Source organism: Eretmochelys imbricata, chromosome 2 (assembly GCF_965152235.1).
Source record: "Eretmochelys imbricata isolate rEreImb1 chromosome 2, rEreImb1.hap1, whole genome shotgun sequence".
NCBI classification, from domain to species: Eukaryota; Metazoa; Chordata; order Testudines; family Cheloniidae; genus Eretmochelys; species Eretmochelys imbricata.
In genome coordinates this window covers 153,432,132-153,451,026 of record NC_135573.1, presented here as the reverse complement: position 1 = coordinate 153,451,026, position 18,895 = coordinate 153,432,132, and the positions used below count along the sequence as shown (strand labels likewise).

General features: G+C 46.0%; 1 protein-coding gene across 2 annotated transcripts in view; it reads left to right on the top strand.

Moving 5' to 3' along the window:
• Positions 1-18,895, top strand: part of ELP2 (elongator acetyltransferase complex subunit 2) — a 117,679-nt gene that overhangs the window by 14,922 nt on the left and 83,862 nt on the right. For both annotated transcript variants that reach the window (XR_013345239.1, XM_077810843.1), the window contains exon 5: positions 449-526. Coding sequence is in view for 1 of the 2 variants with exons in the window: in XM_077810843.1 (XP_077666969.1) it covers positions 449-526 (78 nt within the window). In the remaining variant the exon portion in view is untranslated. The remainder of the gene's footprint in view (positions 1-448; positions 527-18,895) is intronic.

The window sequence follows — 18,895 nt, the reverse complement described above, 5'->3', positions numbered from 1 at the left end:
GAACTGCGGCTCATCTCTCTCTTCTACCAGAGCAGCTGCAGCGGCAGGAGGAAGACAGGCTAAATTTCTGCCCCAGTGCAGTGAATGCATGCTGCAGTGATGGGGCCCATCCAGAGAGGGATTTAGAACATGCATTGCTGTTGTTGTGCTGCTAAAATTAAACTGTACAATATAAGATGCTGTGGGAAATAACTTTTAATAGCTTATAATTCAGATCTCAATGGATTTTACTGGGGCCAGCAAAAGGCACCTCCCTGATTCCATGGAGGTCCCCTGCCAAAGATCAAATGTTTCCTGCAACCAATGGAGGTAACAGCTTCAAAGTGGGGTGCATAATTTTTTTTGTAATGGAAAGTGTTAACCAACCAAAACATAAGTGTGCTGCCCTCTCCCCCTACAGCATTAATTTGGTAGAGTGAGTTCAGCATTCTTTACTCTCAATTTTCAGCTAACTGCCTTCAGACCCTGGAATTTGGAAATGGATTTGTTATGGATGTCAGCTTATCCTTCTTACCTGGCAGTGATGGTAAGTACAGCCACATATCCTGAACGCTTAGTCCTGGAGAAATGACAGATTTTTTAAAACAGTGGTTGATGTGCCTTGAAAAACAGTGTTTTCATTTAGCTAATTTCGGATACACATAATATATGAATAATCATATCTATTAAAAAGAAACCACCCTGAGCTTCACGTCTGAATAGATTTAATTTGGACGTTAGTAGTAAGAACAAAGTTGCTTAGTTGTAGTGCTTCCGAAACAGTCTTGATAGAGCATGTATTATATGTCAATTTAGTTGCAATGTGAGGTAGAAGTCAGTTACAGATTCATAAAGTTAGGTCAAGATATAAGCACCCCAGCAATGGTAGGATGGAGTTAAGCTCCTTTGGAAGGGAGGAACAGTACCTGTAGCACCCTGAAGCAATTGTATAAATTTCATAAATTTTTTTTTAAAGACCAAAATGACCATTTAAATCATTTAACCTCCTGCCTAACACAGGCCATAGAACATCACCCAATACTTTGTGTCATGTTCTATTATTATTATTAACTATTATCTGATATTTGTGTTATAGTAGCTTCTAGGAGTCCCATTGTGCTAGGCACTGTATACAGAGTCTGAGACAATCTTGGCCTCAAAGTTTACAATCTGAGTAGACAAGACAGAAACAGATTGTGTGGCAGAGATATAACACAAACAGTGAACAGTGTGATTGTCTGCAAATATTATGTGAGTTCATGATTTTTTTGGGGGGGTGGGTTTTTTTGTGATTAGAGTAGCTAAACAGACATAGGAAGGGATAAGGGATGTTGCAGGAAGTGGGGTAAGGCAATCAGAAAGGAAGATGAGGCGGGCAAGGGGATAGCGTAAGGGAGAAGTGGGACAAGAGCAGAGCTATATGAGTGTGGGGTGCAGTGAGATGAAGAGGGTGGGAGGGAGGGAATTGAATTAAACTGCCAAATTAATGCAAAAGAGAGTGTCCAGAGTAAAAATTGTGGGAAGCAGGTGTAGGAAGTAGCACTGACAACATCATCAGTGTCTGATGGTCCCTGCTGCAGCTGCTTGACTCTGCCTCTGCTGGCTGAGTCTCCTGGTGGGTCCTTTCATGAGTTTGTCTATCCCAAGATCTTGTGAATGGGAGGAGGCTGGATGGAGCCTAGTGTTTGTGGAGTAGGTTTTTCCCCATGCATAGTTGTATGCCCAGTGATATTGGGGGCGGAATATTTTATGAGCAGGACATGGGTGGTCTGGCCTAGCAAGTAGAACCAGGAGTCAGGCTTAATGGTTGGAGACAGGAGTCAAGCCAAGGGTCAGAACTGAAGTCAGGAGACAAGACAGAGTCAGGAGTCAGACAAGCCAGGGATCAGAGCCAGAGTTGGGAGTCAGGAGTTGGAGCAACCTGAGATGCATTTTCTATTGCTACGTCTGGCAGGGATCCGTTTTGTTGCACGGATGCTTCCTGGAACTCCTCCTGGGCTGAAATACAGTGCATGGTCTAGCCATGAGGGAAACTGTCAGCCTGGCCTTCCGAGGTGGTACTTCCTGTGGTATTTATCTCCACAGGATTTGTGTGGTAATGCATGACACCCTACTATAGCTGCCAGGTAACAGCATGGAGGCATTAGCCATCCCGCAGACCTGGGTTCCAGTCCTATCCCTGCAGAACCTCACATCGCACCCCCTTCTGGGGTGCACATATGGCATTGCTGGACCAAGGTGTTTTTATGAAAGGTGAGGTGCATGGAGGTCAGGTGGTTCCCAGGACCATTTTTGAGGGCCATAGTCTTTCCAGTCAATGAGATACCATAGTTTGCTCCAATTTGTCTTGGAGTCGAGCACTTCATGGACTATATACTCTCTGTAGTCCGGGACATGTACCGGTGAGGGAGGAGGTTAGGTTTAGGGAGAATGGATCTCCATGTAGGGTTTCAGGAGCGACACGTGGAAGACAGGGTGTAACTCGAGGGATCTAGACAGGCAGAGTTTGAAGGTAACTGTGTTGATTTGTTAACTGATTTGGTGTGGCCTGAGGAACTGGTGATGGAGTTTGTAGGATGGCCTGTCTGCGCAGAGTTGTTCTGTGGACAGCTGCACCTCTTGGCATACTGAAAAAGTTGGCTACTGACAGTCCGATATCATTGTGGGCTTTCTTTGCTTCCTCAAGGTAGCCTCTTACAACTTCTTGGACCTGGTGAATCTGTTGAATCCAGTCAGTGACTGTTGGGTTTGGGGAAGCTGTATGTAATGGTGGGTGGATCCGAGGGTGAAAACATGTTGTATATCTAAATTCCGCATAGGACAGGAGTGTGGACCTGTAGCTCTGGTGATAATTGACAAAACATTGTGGGTAGTGTACTAATATTTGGTTTACCCTCTCTGATTGGCTATCTGTCTATGGGTGGTACACTAAAGAGATGTAAGTGTGGGCTCCAAGTAGCTGGAGGGCCTTGCGCTGGGAGTGTGATATGAACTGTGGGACTCAATCTAAAATAACCTAGTCCAAGAGCCCCTGGAGGTAGACGATATATTTCGCTGGGAGCTGAGCTGTTTCTTTGGAGAAAGGTAGGTGAATGTAGAGGATGAAATGTGTCATCTTGGTAAATTGGTCCACAACAGTTGTGATTACCGTGTGGCCACTGGACTCAGGGAGTTGCACAATAAAATCCAGGGTGATGACTACCCAGGGCCTGGGCAGGAGAATGCTCAAGAGTTTGTACCCTGGTATGTTGATACTTGCATACAAGTCACAGGACTTGACTTAAGCCTGTATCACAGCTTGTGTTCGGCATTACCAGAAGAAACAGGAGGGTTAGTGATAAGTTATAAGGTAACTGAAATACCCTGCTAGGGGAGTGTTGGTGTCCCAAATGTGTCACCTCTGTTGTGGGAAGCTCTAGAGGGATGTGTGTCCAGTCACATATATTATCCCACCCCACGTGTCATGATGTCCCTTGTCCTTAGCTCTTTGGGAAAGATCACTTTCCTTGAAGCCGAATGGATTAGGCTTAGATCTTGGTGAATGGCAGCATTCAGTAAATTATGAGGCTTGAGAATGGAAGGCAGCTTCTGGCTAGGTATTTCTGGGGCTACATAATAATTCCCCCTTTTGGAATAGTTCATTGACCTTACCATTTTTGGCCCCTGGGTGGTAGGTGATGGTGAAGTTGAAGTGGGAGAAGAATACAAGTCATCTGAGTTGCCTCTGGTTCAGTACTCTGGTTTTGTGTAGATATTCAAGTTTTATGAGGTCCGTATAGGCCTGTACTAGATGTTGCATTCCTTGGGGGTAGTGATGCCACTCCTCAAAAGAGGCTTAGATTGCCAGGAGTTCCTTGTCCAAGATCTCATAATTTTGCTCATTGGTGGTGAGTTTCCAGGACAAGTAGGTATACAGATGTAATGACTCTTTGAGATGATATGTGTGACAGAGCACTGCCCTGAATGTCATGTTGGATGCATCAGCTTCCATAATAAAGGCTTGTGTGGGGTCTGGGTGTACCAGGACAGGAGCAATGGTGAAGATGAGTTTGTCATTTGAATGCTTGCTGGGCTTTTGGAGGACCAAATAAATCTGGTATTTTTATAAATGAGGGTGGTCACAGGTGCTAATTGCCCTGAAAAGTCTGTGATGAAACACCAATAGTGAAGCCTAAGAAGCAGGTTTACTGAGGCCTTGGCCAATTGTAAATGGTCTCCACCTTTTTTTGATCCTTCCTGATACCTTCTGGGGATAGAATAAACCGTAGGAACTCCATGGAGGGTTGATCGAAAACACATTTTTCCAATTTTGCATAAGACTGTGTTGACTTTTCTTTTAGGTCGGCTCTAACGTGGTGAGTGTGCTTCTTGGGATTTCCTGAGGAGATGAGTATCTCATTGAGATAGATATTTCTGAGACATCTTGGACCAATATGTTGTCTTTAACAAAATACTGGGAGGTTGCAGGGCATTCTTCAGTTCAAACGGCATCGCTAAATGCTCAAAGTCACTGTAGTGGGTACAGAATGCAGTTTTCCATTCATCCCCTGCCCAAATACATACTAGTTTAGTAAATAGCCGAGCAGATCTAATGCAGTCTAACTGTTCAAGTATTAAAGGTAAGGAATATTGGTTCCTGATCTCCACTTGGTTCAAGGACCAATAGTCCACGGGATCAGAGCCCCAGTAGGAGATCGGCTCATAAGCCCTTGACCAGGTTCCCTTGGTGGTATGTGCACAGGATAGCCAATTCAGGCTTGAATAGTGCATGGATTTGACTATACGGAGCCTTCACCCCAGGCTGCAGATTTGTGGGGCAGTTGTAGTTCCAGCGTGGAGGCAGGTGTCCATGTTCTCAAACGTCCATGCTGGGTTGGTCTGCCCAGGTCTGAAGACCTGTTGCTAGCCATCTGCAGGCAGACACATTGGCAGAATTCAGAGGGGAAGCTGATTTTTTTTATTGTTATTCCCATGATAGGGTGTGAGGATTGTGGAGAGCCAACAACATTATATCAAGAATCAGTGGGGAAGTGATCTTGCCAAATGCAGCCTCTCTCTGTGTCCTTCGATGATGGCTTCCAAAGATGTGGTCTCTTTCACCACTGGGCCTGAGGACAGGAGGAACACTTCTTTGTATTAATGAGGTGAAGGGTGCAGTTTGCCTATATCGGTGTTCGTAGGGCTCGAGATATAATGTCATCTTTAAAGTAATTGGCAGCACCTGAATTATAAGGGCCCACTGTGGGGATATCTGTCAGATCTTGCCTAGAATGCATAGTTGTAATCATACCTTGAAGGTGTGGAGAGGACCTGTGTGGCTGTGTGGCATATCTCAGTCAGGACTTGGGGGGTTGTCCTGGCGTATAACGTCTTGGTCATGCATAGGCTGGCCCCTGACTGCCTCAGTTACTTTCAACTGCAGTAGCAGATGGACCGGGAAGCTCACTGGTTCCTCTAACCTGGATTTGTCAGCACATTACATTCCCAAAGGTGATGCTGCCTTAGTTTTGATAGATTTCAATTAGTTCTTTTAACTAATGTTCTTGATTCGGTTCCTTTCTTCTTATATGTTGGAACCAAAGGCAAAGAAACTGCAGTTTAAGAGTTGTGCCTCTTACCCTGCTAATTTTCTTGCTTCTACTGGAGATATGTATTGTTTTGGTTTGTTTGAGGAAGGTCATTTACCTTGTTGCTTTATGTACAGCCCTGTTACTCTGAGGGCCAGAAAGGAGCATCAGAATCTACAAATGCAGGGAGACTGGCCTTAGTTCCAACTCCTAAGGAAACTAAAAAAGGTAGCCAACTTCCAGCTTACTCATCCCCTTCCTTAATTAGAGCCAAACTGAAGGTGGTGTTCATTATGAATCCGACCAAGCATAAACTTTTGGCCTCACAGGCATATGCCTCTACTGAAAGAGCAAATTTCAGGGATCCAGTACTTCTGATTTTGCACACTCAAGTGCAAAAGCATCCCTATTAAGAGTCTGCACTTAAAAGTCAGAGCAACAGCAAAAGGGGTATTAAGGGCCAGTGTCATCCTTCCCTGAATTGGTTCCAGGCTTGAGAACTCATCAGAAGCCTGATAAGACACCTGATGCTTTCTTAGAGCCATTGGTTCCTAGTGGATCCATGATTACAGTGGTGGCTTAGGTTCCTGGTAAACACTTGGAACACTGTCATTTAGTTACCCTCATGCAACACCAGATAAGTTATCTTTGGTGATTTAGGGTAAAGGAAAGAAGTATAATGTGGTGGGTCTGGTTCCTCTTCCTTCTTCCCCTCCTCCAGGAAAGAAAAAGAAAAATGTAAGTCTAAACCATTTTCTTACCTACGCAGTCCTCTCTGGAGATATGAGAACCTCCCCATAGAACCCGCTACTCGTTCGCTTTGGAAATGTGTCACACAGTTTTGAGCTTTTTGCTTAACCAGGTTGTTCTTGTTGCCTTGGAAACTGCCTTAGATTGACACTGATCTGGAATCAGGCTACTACTGGCCTGATACCTTTCCTTGTCATTGCCCTCCCAGAAAATGGACCAGGGAACCTCTCATAACTGGCCATTCTCCTATAGTTTTTCACAAAGAAAGTGATCTTTCATATACTCCCAAATTTTCTCCCCAAAATGATAATGGAATTCCATCTTAACCAGTCCATAAACTTGCCAGTATTTTTTCCGAGGCCACACTGTCACTCAGGTGAAGTGAACTACACACACTGGATGCTAAGAGAGCATTAGCCTTTTGTTTGAATAGGACTAAGTAACACAGGAAATCATCTGGACTGTTTGTTCCTTATGGGGAAAAGAGGAAAGGGTAGGTACTCACATTCCCACACCTAAGTGGTTTAGACTGTGTATTGAAAAGTTTTATAACACACACCTCTGTTCCTCTTCCAGAAGGGCTTACTTGACTAGGGCCAAAGTTGCTTCTGTGGTTTATCTTTGACGTAATCCAATATTAGAAATTTGTAGAGTTGCTACTTGGAGCTCAACTCATACTTTCACAAAACATTATTCCTTAGATCTGGCATTTAGATTGGTATGCAGAATTTGGTAATCTGTATTTCAGTCAATTTAACGGCATCTCCTCATCCCACCTTCCGAAAAGAAGAGTGCTTCCTCAGCGTTCACAGATTTAGCTGGAATTCCTGTTTAACAAGTTTGATATTAATAGTTTTCAGTTTAGATAGTGTCGTTCTAGTAGTACAGGGGCCTGGAGAAAAACCTGACCTACCCCAGCATCCCCTATACAGGGTTGCCTAGCATACCCAAGACCTCAAACTTTAAGATCTGCATAGCCTGCCTTCCTGGTCATCAACTTCCACAACACATATCTCTGTCTGCCTACTAAGTATAATATCTGATGGTTCTTTTCTTGGCAAACTTGTCAAGCCTGTGACTTCAGACTTAGAAGATTCCTGATGGACTTCATCTGAGTGGGGAAGGAAATAGACTTCTAGGATGGAGGTTGGCACAACTGATTAAGAGAGTTGTAAACTAGGAATTTGAGGGAGATGGTTGGGAGATGTCCAGGTAATCTCCAAGCTGGATTTTAACATTGAGAGGGAAGAAAACAAAGTAAGAAAGGATATAGCCGTGGGTAGGAGAAATGGTATCCACACTGCCTTTCCTCCTTATGTCCAATCTACTAGGTCATACTGGTGGTAGAATGTCCGTGCCTAATTGGGTAAAGAATGTGAGCGAGGCCAAGCAGCAAAAATTAAGATGTTTGTACACCAATGCGAGAAGCCTAAGGAACAAAATGGAGGAACTAGAGCTACTGGTGCAGGAAGTGAAACCAGATATTATAGGGATAACAGAAGCATGGTGGAATAGTAGTCATGACTGGAGTATGGGTATCGAAGGGTATGTGCTGTTTAGGAAAGACAGAAATAAAGGTAAAGGTGGTGGAGTAGCATTGTATATCAATGATGAGGTAGACTGTAAAGAAATAGGAAATGATGGAATGGATAAGACAGAGTCCGTCTGGGCAAAAATCACATTGGGGAAGAAAACTGTCCCCTGTGATAGTGCTTGGGGTGTGCTATAGACCGCCAGGATCTAATTTGGATATGGATAGAGCCCTCTTTAATGTTTTTAATGAAGTAAATACTAATGGAAACTGCGTGATCATGGGAGACTTTAACTTCCCAGATATAGACTGGAGGACAAGTGCTAGTAATAATAATAGGGCTCAGATTTTCCTAGATGCGATAGCTGATGAATTCCTTCATCAAGTAGTTGCTGAACCAACAAGAGGAGATATCATTTTAGATTTGGTTTTGGTGAGTAGCGAGGACCTCATAGAAGAAATGGTTGTAGGGGACAACCTTGGTTCAAATGATCGTGAACTAATTCAGTTCAAGCTGAATGGAAGGATAAACAAAAATAAATCTGCGACTAGGGTTTTTGATTTCAAAAGGGCTGACTTTCAAAAATTAAGGAAATTAGTCAGGGAAGTGGATTGGACTGAAGAATTTGTGGATCTAAAAGCAGAGCAGGCCTGGGATTACTTCAAGTCAAAGCAGCAGAAGCGATCGGAAGCCTGCATCCCAAGAAATGGGAAAAAATTCATAGACAGGAGTTGTATACCAAGCTGGATGAGCAAGCATTTCAGAGAGGTGATTAAGAAAAAGCAGAAAGCATACAGGGAGTGGAAGATGGGAGGGATCAGCAAGGAAGGCTACCTTATTGAGGTCAGAACATGTAGGGATAAAGTGAGAGGCTAAAAGTCAAGTAAAGTTGGACCTTGCAAAGGGAATTAAAACCAATAGTAAAAGGTTCTATAGCCATATAAATAAAAAGAAAACAAAGAAAGAAGAAGTGGGACCGCTAAACAGTGAGGATGGAGTAGAGGTTAAGGATAATCTAGGCATGGCCCAATATCTAAACAAATACTTTGCCTCAGTCTTTAATGAGGCTAATGAGGATCTTAGGGATAATGGTAGCATGACAAATGGGAATGAGGATATGGAGGTAGATATTACCAGTTCCGAGGTAGAAGCGAAACTCGAACAGCTTAATGGGGACTGAATCAGGGGCCCCAGATAATCTTCATCCAAGAATATTAAAGGAATTGGCACATGAAATTGCAAGCCCATTAGCAAGAATTTTTAATGAATCTGTAAACTCAGGGGTTGTACCGTATGACTAGAATATTGCTAACATAGTTCCTATTTTTAAGAAAGAGAAAAAAGGTGATCCAGGTAACTGCAGGCCTGTTAGTTTGACATCTGTAGTATGCAAGGTCTTGGAAAAAATTTTGAAGGAGAAAGTAGTTAAGGACATTGAGGTCAATGGTAAATGGGACAAAATACAACATGGTTTTACAAAAGATAGATCATGCCAAACCAACCTGATCTCCTTCTTTGAGAAAGTAACAGATTTTTTAGACAAAGGAAATGCAGTGGATCTAATTTACCTAGATTTTACTAAGGTGTTTGATACAGTGCCACATGGGGAATTATTAGTTAAATTGGAAAAGATGGGGATCAATAGGAAAATTGAAAGGTGGATAAGGAATTGGTTAAAGGGGAGACTACAGCAGGTCATACTGAAAGGTGAACTGTCAGGCTGGAGGGAGGTTACCAGTGGAGTTCGGTTTTGGGACGAATCTTATTTAATCTTTTTATATCTGACCTTGGCACGAAAAGTGGGAGTGTGCTAATAAAGTTTGCGGATGACATGAAGCTGGGAGGTATTGCCAATTCAGAGAAGGACCGGGATATTATACAGGAAGATCTGGATGACCTTGTAAACAGGAGTAATAGTAATAGGATGAAATTTAATAGTGAGAAGTGTAAGGTCATGTATTTAGAGATTAATAACAAGAATTTTAGTTATCAGCTGGGGACGCATCAATTGGAAGTAACGGAGGAGGAGAAGGACCTTGGAGTACTGGTTGACCACAGGATGACTATGAGCCACCAATGTGATATTGCTGTGAAAAAAGCTAATGCGGTCTTGGGATGCATCAGGCGAGGTATTTCCAGTAGAGATAAGGAGGTGTTAGTACCGTTATACAAGGCACTAGTGAGACCTCATCTGGAATTCTGTGTTCAGTTCTGGTCTCTCATGTTTAAGAAGGATGAATTCAGACTGGAACAGGTACAGATAAGGGCTACTAGGATGATCCGAGGAATGAAAACCTGTCTTCTGAAAGGAGACTCAAGGAGCTTGGCTTGTTTAGCCTAACCAAAAGAAAGCTGAGGGGAGATATGATTGCTCTCTATAAATATATCAGAGGGATAAATACCAGGGAGGGAGAGGAATTATTTAAGCTCAGCACCAATGTGGACACAAGAACAAATGGTTATAAACTGGGTATCAGGAAGTTTAGACTTGAAATTAGGCGAAAGTTTCTAACCATCAGAGGAGTAAAGTTCTGGAGCAGCCTTCCAAGAGAAGCAGTGGGGTCAAAAGGCCTATCTGGCTTCAAGGTTAAGCTCGATAAGTTTATGAAGGAGATGGTATGATGGGATAACATGATTTTGGCAATTAATTGATCTTTAGCTATTCATGGTAAATAGGCCCAATGGCCTGTGATGGGATGTTAGATGGGGTGGAATCTGAGTTACTCCAGAGAATTCTTTCCTGGGTATCTGGCTGGTGAATCTTGACCACGTGCTCAGGGTTCAGCTGATTGCCATATTTGGGGTCGGGAAGGAATTTTCCTCCAGGGCAGATTGGAAGAGGCTCTGGGGCTTTTTCACCTTTCTCTGTAGAATGGGGCATGAGTCACTTTCTGGAGGATTCTCTGCACCTTGAAGTCTTTAAACCATGATTTGAGAACTTCAATAGCTCAGACATAGGTGAAAGGTTTATCGCAGGAGTGGGTGGGTGAGATTCTGTGGCCTGCATTGTGCAGATGATCATAATTGTCCCTTCTGACCTTAATGTCTATGAGTCTATGAGACTGCAGTCCAATCCTCACCCATCAGACCTCCCTGTGCATTGCACAGATGCATCCGGTCTCAGGCTCAGGGACTGCTCAGCAGACTCTTCCAAATACAGCAGACATTAGGTGGCAGGAGCAAACGTTCACAAAAAATGTGAAAAATCTCCCTCCAAGTCTTCAAGTACAGGACTTCCTCTTTGACACCCTCAAAGTTGGCTGAGACTCCACTCCCTGGTCCACGTGGGTCAGGAGCTCACAAAAGGCATGGTTCTGGTTTCTTGACACTGAGAACCACAAATGTCACAAAGCCATCCACAGCCAAATGGATGGCACCGTTCTTGATACTGGTGAGGGAAAGAAGACAGTGGACATTTCCTACACAGACTGTACCTATGCTCAAAGAAAAGGAATGATCAGTACTGAAAACAGCTAATCTGTGCAGGCCAAGAATCAGTAATACTATCAGATCTGGTCTAACCAAGGATGTCCCTGCAACTTTGGTTAGCCACTGTCTGGTACCATTGACTAGCCAAGGAATAATGAGACCACCGATGCCAATAGCACTGCCCACTGACAGAAGCCTCATTCTCCTTCAGTGAGTCCAGAATCAAGGAGAGGGTTTCACCAGCCTTATCAAGGTGGAAGATCAGCCCTGATAGCGTCTCCAGGATCTCATGGGCAACTTCCCACTCTCACAGGTAGGACTACCTGACTTGGGATTGATGGTATCCTCCTCCAGGGGGATCACTCTAAGGACCCAAATAAGGCCAGTGCAAGGGCTCATGGGATCTGTGTGAGACATCCCAAATATGCGAGGTCTCATTTGGAGTCAGGACAGGCTTCTTTACCTGGGGGAGAACCTCAATCTGCCCAGGAACACGCTGAGGAAGAGGAGCAATCCAAACAGCCAGAACCACCCACTTCTGTAGGATTATCATTGTTCTCACCAGATGAGGCCGTCACTCCTGCCTTGCCATTACCACATGATGACTTTATGACCTCTTGAGAATCGCATGCACTCTCCAGATTCCCCTGGAGGAAATACAGGGCACCCTTATAAGCTGCTTGATATCCTCCAGAGTGCTGCTTCCAGTAATGTGGCACTGCCTATTAATGAGGCCACTTTAGAACTGGCTGAGACTGTCTAGCACAGTGGTTCTCAAAGCTGGTCTGCTGCTTGTGCAGGGAAAGCCCCTGGCACGTCGGACTGGTTTGTTTACCTGCTGCGTCCGCAGGTTCAGCCGATCGCGGCTTCCACTGGCTGTGGTTCGCAGCTCCAGGCCAATGGGGGCTGCGGGAAGGGCGGCCAGCATGTCTGGTCTGGCGCACCAGGGGCTTTCCCTGAACAAGTGGCGGACCGTCTTTGAGAACCACTGGTCTAACATACTCCAGGTACTTGCACCCCCACTCTGAAAAGAATGGAGAATAAATATTCTGTACCATGGAAAGGGACAGAATACTTATTTTCACACCTTGCTCCATACTCTTTTTAGTGGTGCAGGCTGTCATTGAAAGGAACAAGCAACTACCAGCCCAGATCTAAACCCACAGACAAGGCTAAATGTCTAGACCTTTTTGAGAGGAAGAACTTCACTTTGGCAAGTATAACAGTTCCGGATAGTGAAGTACCAACCTTTATTATCAAATTATTAGTTTATTAATTACAGTAAGTTCTCTGAATTCACTAAGAAACTGACTTGAGGATAAACTTCAGCTCTAAGCAATTGTTGATAAAGGTAAATTTGCCTGCCAGATTGGCCCCAGGCTTTGTGGGTGCAACAGATACAGCTCCAGCTCGATGGCAATATCCATAGTTATGAGATGAGTTTCATGGTTCTAATCCTCTAGATTCTCAAAGAAGTCCAATTCACTGTGAGGATCTGCCTTTTGAGGGCGATGATCTATTTAGCGAGAGAACAAATGAATCGTTAAATACGCATCAGATTCCAAGGCCATCTAGTCTGACCTCTTATATCACACAGGTCTTGCCCATAACAGAACTTCCTCAAAATAATTTCTAGAGTGTATCTTTTAGAAGAACATCCACTCTTGATTTAAAAATGATCAGTGATGGAGAATTCACCTTGGTAAATTGTTCCAAAATGGTTAATTACTCTCTCCATTAAAAATGTGTACCTTATTTCTGGTCTGAACTTGTCTAGCTTCAGCTTCCAGCCATTGGATTGTGGTATGCCTTTCTCTGCTAGATTGAAGAGCCCATTATTGAATGTTTGTTCCCCATGTAGGTACTTCTAGACTATAATGAAGTCACCCCTTAACCTTTTCTTTGTTAAGCTAAATAGGTTGAGCTACTTGAGTTTATAAGGCATGTTTTCTAACCCTTTGATTATTCTTGTGGCTCTTCTTTGAACTCTCTCCAATTTTTCAATTTTCTTTTTGAATTGTGGACATCAGAACTGGACACAGTGTTCCATTGGTGGTAGCACCAGTGCCAAATGCAGAGATAAATAACTTCTCTACTCCTACTCTAGATTCCCTTGTTTATGCATTCCAGGATTGCATTGGCTCTTTTGGCCAGGTGTTCTCATGTTCAGCTGATTATCCACAGTGACCTTCAAATTTTCGAGAGTCACTGCTTCCCAGTATAGAGTCCCCCAACCTATAAGTATGACCCTGCCTTCTTTGTTACTAAATGTATACATTTACTTTTAGCCATAGTAAAATGCATATTATTTGCTTGTGTCTAGTTTGCCAAGTGATCCAGATCTCTCTGTATCAGTGACCTGTCCTCTTCATTATTTACCACTCCACCAATTTGTCGTCTCATCTGCAAACTTTATCAGTGACCATTTTATATTTTCATTCAGGACATCGATAAGCGTTAATTAGTATAAGGCCAAGAACTGATGATTCCTGTTGGTCCATGCTGGAGAAGCACCCACTCAGTGACCATTCCCCATTAACAATTAAGTTTTGAGACCTATCAGTTAGACAGTTTTTAATCCATAATTATGTGTGTCTGCACCATGTTAAGTTTATATTCTAATTTAGTCAAGTGGTACCAAGTCAAACACCCTACTGAAGTCTGTTACGTCAACACTATTACCTTCATCAACCAAACAAACTTGTAATCTCATAAAAAAATAGTAAGTTAGTTTGATAGGATCTATTTTCCGTAAACCCATGTTCATTTTCACTAATTACATTACCTTCATTTAATTCTTTATTAATAGAGTCCTGTGTCAGCTGCTCCATTTTCTTGCCCTTTTTCAAAACTGGCACAACATTTAGCTTTCAGTGCTCCAGGACTTACTGAAAATAAACATTAATGGTCCAGCAAGCTCCTCAGGCAGTTATCTGGACCTGCTGATTTAAAATTTGTCTGACTCTGGTAGCTTCTGTTTAACATCCTCTAGAGATACTAGTGGAATGAAAAGAGTGTAATCACCATATGATGAGACTATACTGTCTGTTTTCCCCCCAACGTTGTTATTGCTCCTCCACAGAGTTCTGACTTTGCTTACTTTGTGGGAAAACCGGATAACAGTGTGTGTGTGAAGGGTTACGTTTGTCCCGTTCCCACTCACAAAAAGTTTGATCAGCCACCTCCTTACTAAGATGGGTAGGCTGCCTGGATAAACACGTACTTGGACCCAACAAGAATCCCAATTGCACATAAATGTCTGGGAACTGTGGGCAGTGCAGAAAGTCTGCAAACAATTCCTACTGTTTATCAGACCCTGGACTTTTAAGTCATGTCAGACAACGTGACAGCACTTTATTATATCACTGAATTGGGAGGAGCAAGGTCCACCCTTCTTGGTACAGAAGCTGTTAGTATCTGGAATTGGTGCCTCTACCGTCAAGTCACCAGCTTGGCAGTGCTCTTTCCGAGAGTGGCTGACGTCTCAGCAGACATTTCTCTAGAGACCATGAGTGGGAGCTACATAACTCAGTGGTACAGAGCATATTCAAATAGTGGGATTCCAATGGTGAGATCTCTTTGCATCCCCCAAAAAACAATAAATGCCCGGTCTACTGCTCCAGAGTGTCTCTGGGACGCATTACTTTTATAGTGGTTGAAGCTTGTACACATTCCTATACCATCCCTCTCTTACCTCAAGTCTTGAGGAAAACAAGATAAAGTCAGTAATTCTACTTGCTCCTCAGTGGCTGAGGCAGTTGTGGTTCACCAGCATTTTCCAGATCCCCACTATTCTGGACTGCCTTCTCTCTGAAAAGGTCAGGATTGCCTATCAGCTCCTTGCAAGTGCATGTGGAGGCTATTAACGCCTTTCACCCTCCAGTGGACAGCCATTTGTTCTTTGCGCATCCTGCTACAGCATGGTTTCTCAAGGCACTTGTCAGAACCTTTTTTCTGGTACTGAAACCTACCCTGATATGGAATCTCAATCTAGTCCTGTCAGCATTAATGAAAGCTCCATTTGAACCTTTATTCTCATGTTCCTTTGTTCATCTGTCTATGAAGGTTGCCTTTCTGGTTGCAAGAACCTCAGCCAGAAAGGCAGCTAAGCTGGAGGCCCTTTATGGCACGCCTGCTCTACAAGGTTTTTCATAAGGACAGGGTTTCCTTGAGAGGTTACATCCTAAATTAATCTCTTGAATGATGTTGGAATTCCATGTGAAGCAGGTCATCCGTTGACCTGTCTTTTTTTTTTTTTATCTGAAGTGCCATGCCACCAGAGAGGATGGGAAGCTACACACTTCTTGGATGTCCATCAAGCCATGGCATTTACCTGCCGAGGACAAAACCCTTCTGGAAATCCCCTAAACTATTTGTCTCCTTTGTTTCCCTTCAGCAGTATCCTGTCAGAGACTTTCCTAATGGATTCTGCTCTGCATCCCGCTTTAGTAGGAGTTGATAGCAACCCCCCTCTTGCAAGGTATAAGGGCCCACTTGACCAGAATCCAGACTATTAGCTTTGCTTTGAGATGTCCCTCTCCTAGAAATCTATAAAGCAGCAATTTGGGGCTCTGTGCACACGTTTACTAGGCATTATGCACTGATACAAGCTTCTGTAGCAAATATATCTTTCAGTGGAACAGCCTCCAATCTGTGGCACAGCATAGTTCCTTGTACCCTCCTTCTCGATGAATATTGCTTCTGAATCACCTTGAGTGGAATACTTACGGAGTGTGAAATATGGTTGTCTTGTGGAGTAACTGGAATTCTTTGAGCTGTGTGGTTCCTATCTGTATTCCACTACCTGCCCTGCTTCCCTTTTGTTGCAGGTCCTTCCAAAGGCTGTGATAGAGCAGGACATGAATGCTCACATAATTGGCGTCGGGGTGCCGGAGGGGGTGCGGGCTCTGGTTGGGGGTGCGGGCCCTCAGGTGGGGCTAGGGATGAGGAGTTTGGGGTATGGGAGGGTGATCTTGGCTGGGACCAAGGGGTTTGGAGGGTGGGAGGGGGATCAGGGCTGGGGCTGGGGCATGGGTGTGGGAAGAGGTGCAGGTTCCGGCTGGGGGTGTGGGCTCTGGCGTGGGGCTGGGGATGAGAGGTTTGGGGTGTAGGAGTGTGCTCAGGGCTGGGATTGAGGGGTTTGGCGAGCAAGAGGGGGATCAGGACTGGAGCAGGGGTTTGGAGCATAGGGAGAGGCTCAGGGGTACAGGCTCTGAGCAGTGCTGACCTCAAGTGGCTCCCGGAAGCAGTGGTATGTCCCTTCTCTGGCTCCTACCTGGAGGCGCGACCAGGTGGCTCTGCACGTTGCCCCATTGGCAGGCACCACCCCTGTAGCTCCCATTGGAGCACTTAGGAGCCATGGGGCCGTGCTGCGGCTTCCGGGAGCCGCGTGGTGCGGCCCCCGACGCAGCGCCCTGGCTGGAGCACCAGAGCAGGGCTGAGCCGAGCCGCGTGGTGCGGCCCCCGACGCAGCGCCCCGGCCGGAGCGGGGCCGAGCCGCGTGGTGCGGCCCCCGACGCAGCGCCCCGGCCGGAGCGGGGCCGAGCCGCGTGGTGCGGCCCCCGACGCAGCGCCCCGGCCGGAGCGGGGCCGAGCCGCGTGGTGCGGCCCCCGACGCAGCGCCCCGGCCATAACTTTTGGACTGGCTTAAAATGGCTCGTAGGCCGGATCCAACCTGCGGGCTGTAGTTTGCCCTCCCCGGCATAGTCCAAGAGACACCGGTAGCAGAAATCTTCCTGTCTAAGGTTCAAGGAGCACATGTGCACCTTGAGTGGAATACACTTAGGAACCGCGCATCTTGAAGAGCTCCAGTTACTAGACAAGGTAAATGACCATATTACAGTAATGGGGACCATATAAAGTATCTGAACACCTCCCAGTATTTAATAGAAGTAGTGAGTGTGTTGTTAGTATGAATGCAGGTGTTTCTGAAATACTAGGAAAATAATCCAGAGAGAGAGGCCCTCCCAAAATTGCCTTGAATGTTCAGTGGAGAAGAGATTCTTTGATAAGATAATTAAAATGTCAGCCATTTTGCATTGTGAGAAGAAGCTGCCAGCAGATATTCTTTCCTCAGGTGAATAAGGTATAAACTACTTTCTGTCCATGCATGTAAGGGACTGCATCAGGGCATGGTTAGGCATACGCTGTATAACTGTTGCATGAAGACAGCAATCCAGCAGTGCCTAGTATAGCACAGAACATGTATGAATAAGTCCCTACCAAATTCATGGTTCACTTTGGTTAATTTCACGGCCACAGGGTCTTAAAATTGGTCAATTTAATGATTTCAGATGTTTACATCTTAAATTTCACGGTGTTGTAACCATGGGAGTCGTGATCCAAAAGGGTATTGTGGGGCAGGGGTAGTCCTAAAGCTGTTGTATGGGGGTTGCAGGATTGTCATGCTCACTTCTGCAGCGTTTCCTGCCGCTAGAGGAGGCTCCCGGAGGTAGAATCATAGACTATCAGGGTTGGAAGGGACCTCGGGAGGTCATCTAGTCCAACCCCCTGCTCAAAGCAGGACCAATCCCCAATTTTTGCCCCAGATCCCTAAATGGCCCCCTCAAGGATTGAACTCTCAACCCTGGGTTTAGCAGGCCAATGCTCAAACCACTGAGCTATCCCCCCCCAGGTACGTCCAATCTCCCCAGTGTTGCTGTGAGTGCCCCAACTGGGAGGCTCCTAGCTGCTAGTCAGGGCCAGTGGTGGATTAACACATGGGCTCATGGGACCTGTGCCCAGGGGCCCCGGACAGTTTGAAAAATGGGTGCCCTAGCCCTGGCAGGAGCCACAGGGTGGAAGCCCCAAGCACCAGCAGGAGCCAGAGGAGGAGGGAAGGGGGGCGGAAGCCCCAAACTTGGGCGGCCCAGAGCCCAGGCAGGAGCCCTTGGGGATCGCAGCCCTGAGCCTGTGCACACCGAGCCCCAGCTGGAGTCCTGGGGTGGGGGTGGGGAGGTGTGGGTGGCCTCCCTAAGCCCAGGCAGGAGCTGCGGGGGGGTTGGCATCCCCGAGTCCTGGCTGAAGCCTGGGTGCTCCTAGCCCTGGCAGGAGCCATGGCGGTGTGGGGGGAGAGAAGGGAGCAGCAGTCCTAGAACTTGGGTGTACCGAGCTCGGGCAGGAGCTGTGGGGGGGCGGGGAGGCGGCAGCCCTGACCCTGGGCAGGAGCCACTGAGGGTGGAAGCCCTGAGTCCTGGCTGGAGACTGGCTGCCCCCAGCCCCGGCAGGAACCACGGGGTGTGGGAGCAGCATTCCTGGAACTTGGGTGTCCTGAGCCTGGGCAAGCGCCGCGGGGGGCAGCCCTGAGCTGGGCAGGAGCTGTGGGTGGTGGCAGCCCCCAGCCCAGGTCCCTGAACCCAAGCAGGAGCTGCAGGGGGTGGAAGCCCTGAGTCCCAGCTGGCGCCTGGGCGCGATTAGCCCAGGCAGGAGCCGTGGAGGGAGGGAGAGCAGCAGCCCGGGCAGGAGCCATGGGGGAGAGGGAGCGGAAGCCCCAGAGCTTGGAGGCCCTGAGCCCAGACAGGAGCTGAGGAGGGCCACAGTCTGGGGCCCAGTTCTGGAGCTTCTGCAGCACATAAATGAGGGTGTACCACCCTCTTCTGCTCTGTCTGTGGAGGGGGGTCTGACCTCTCCCCATAACAG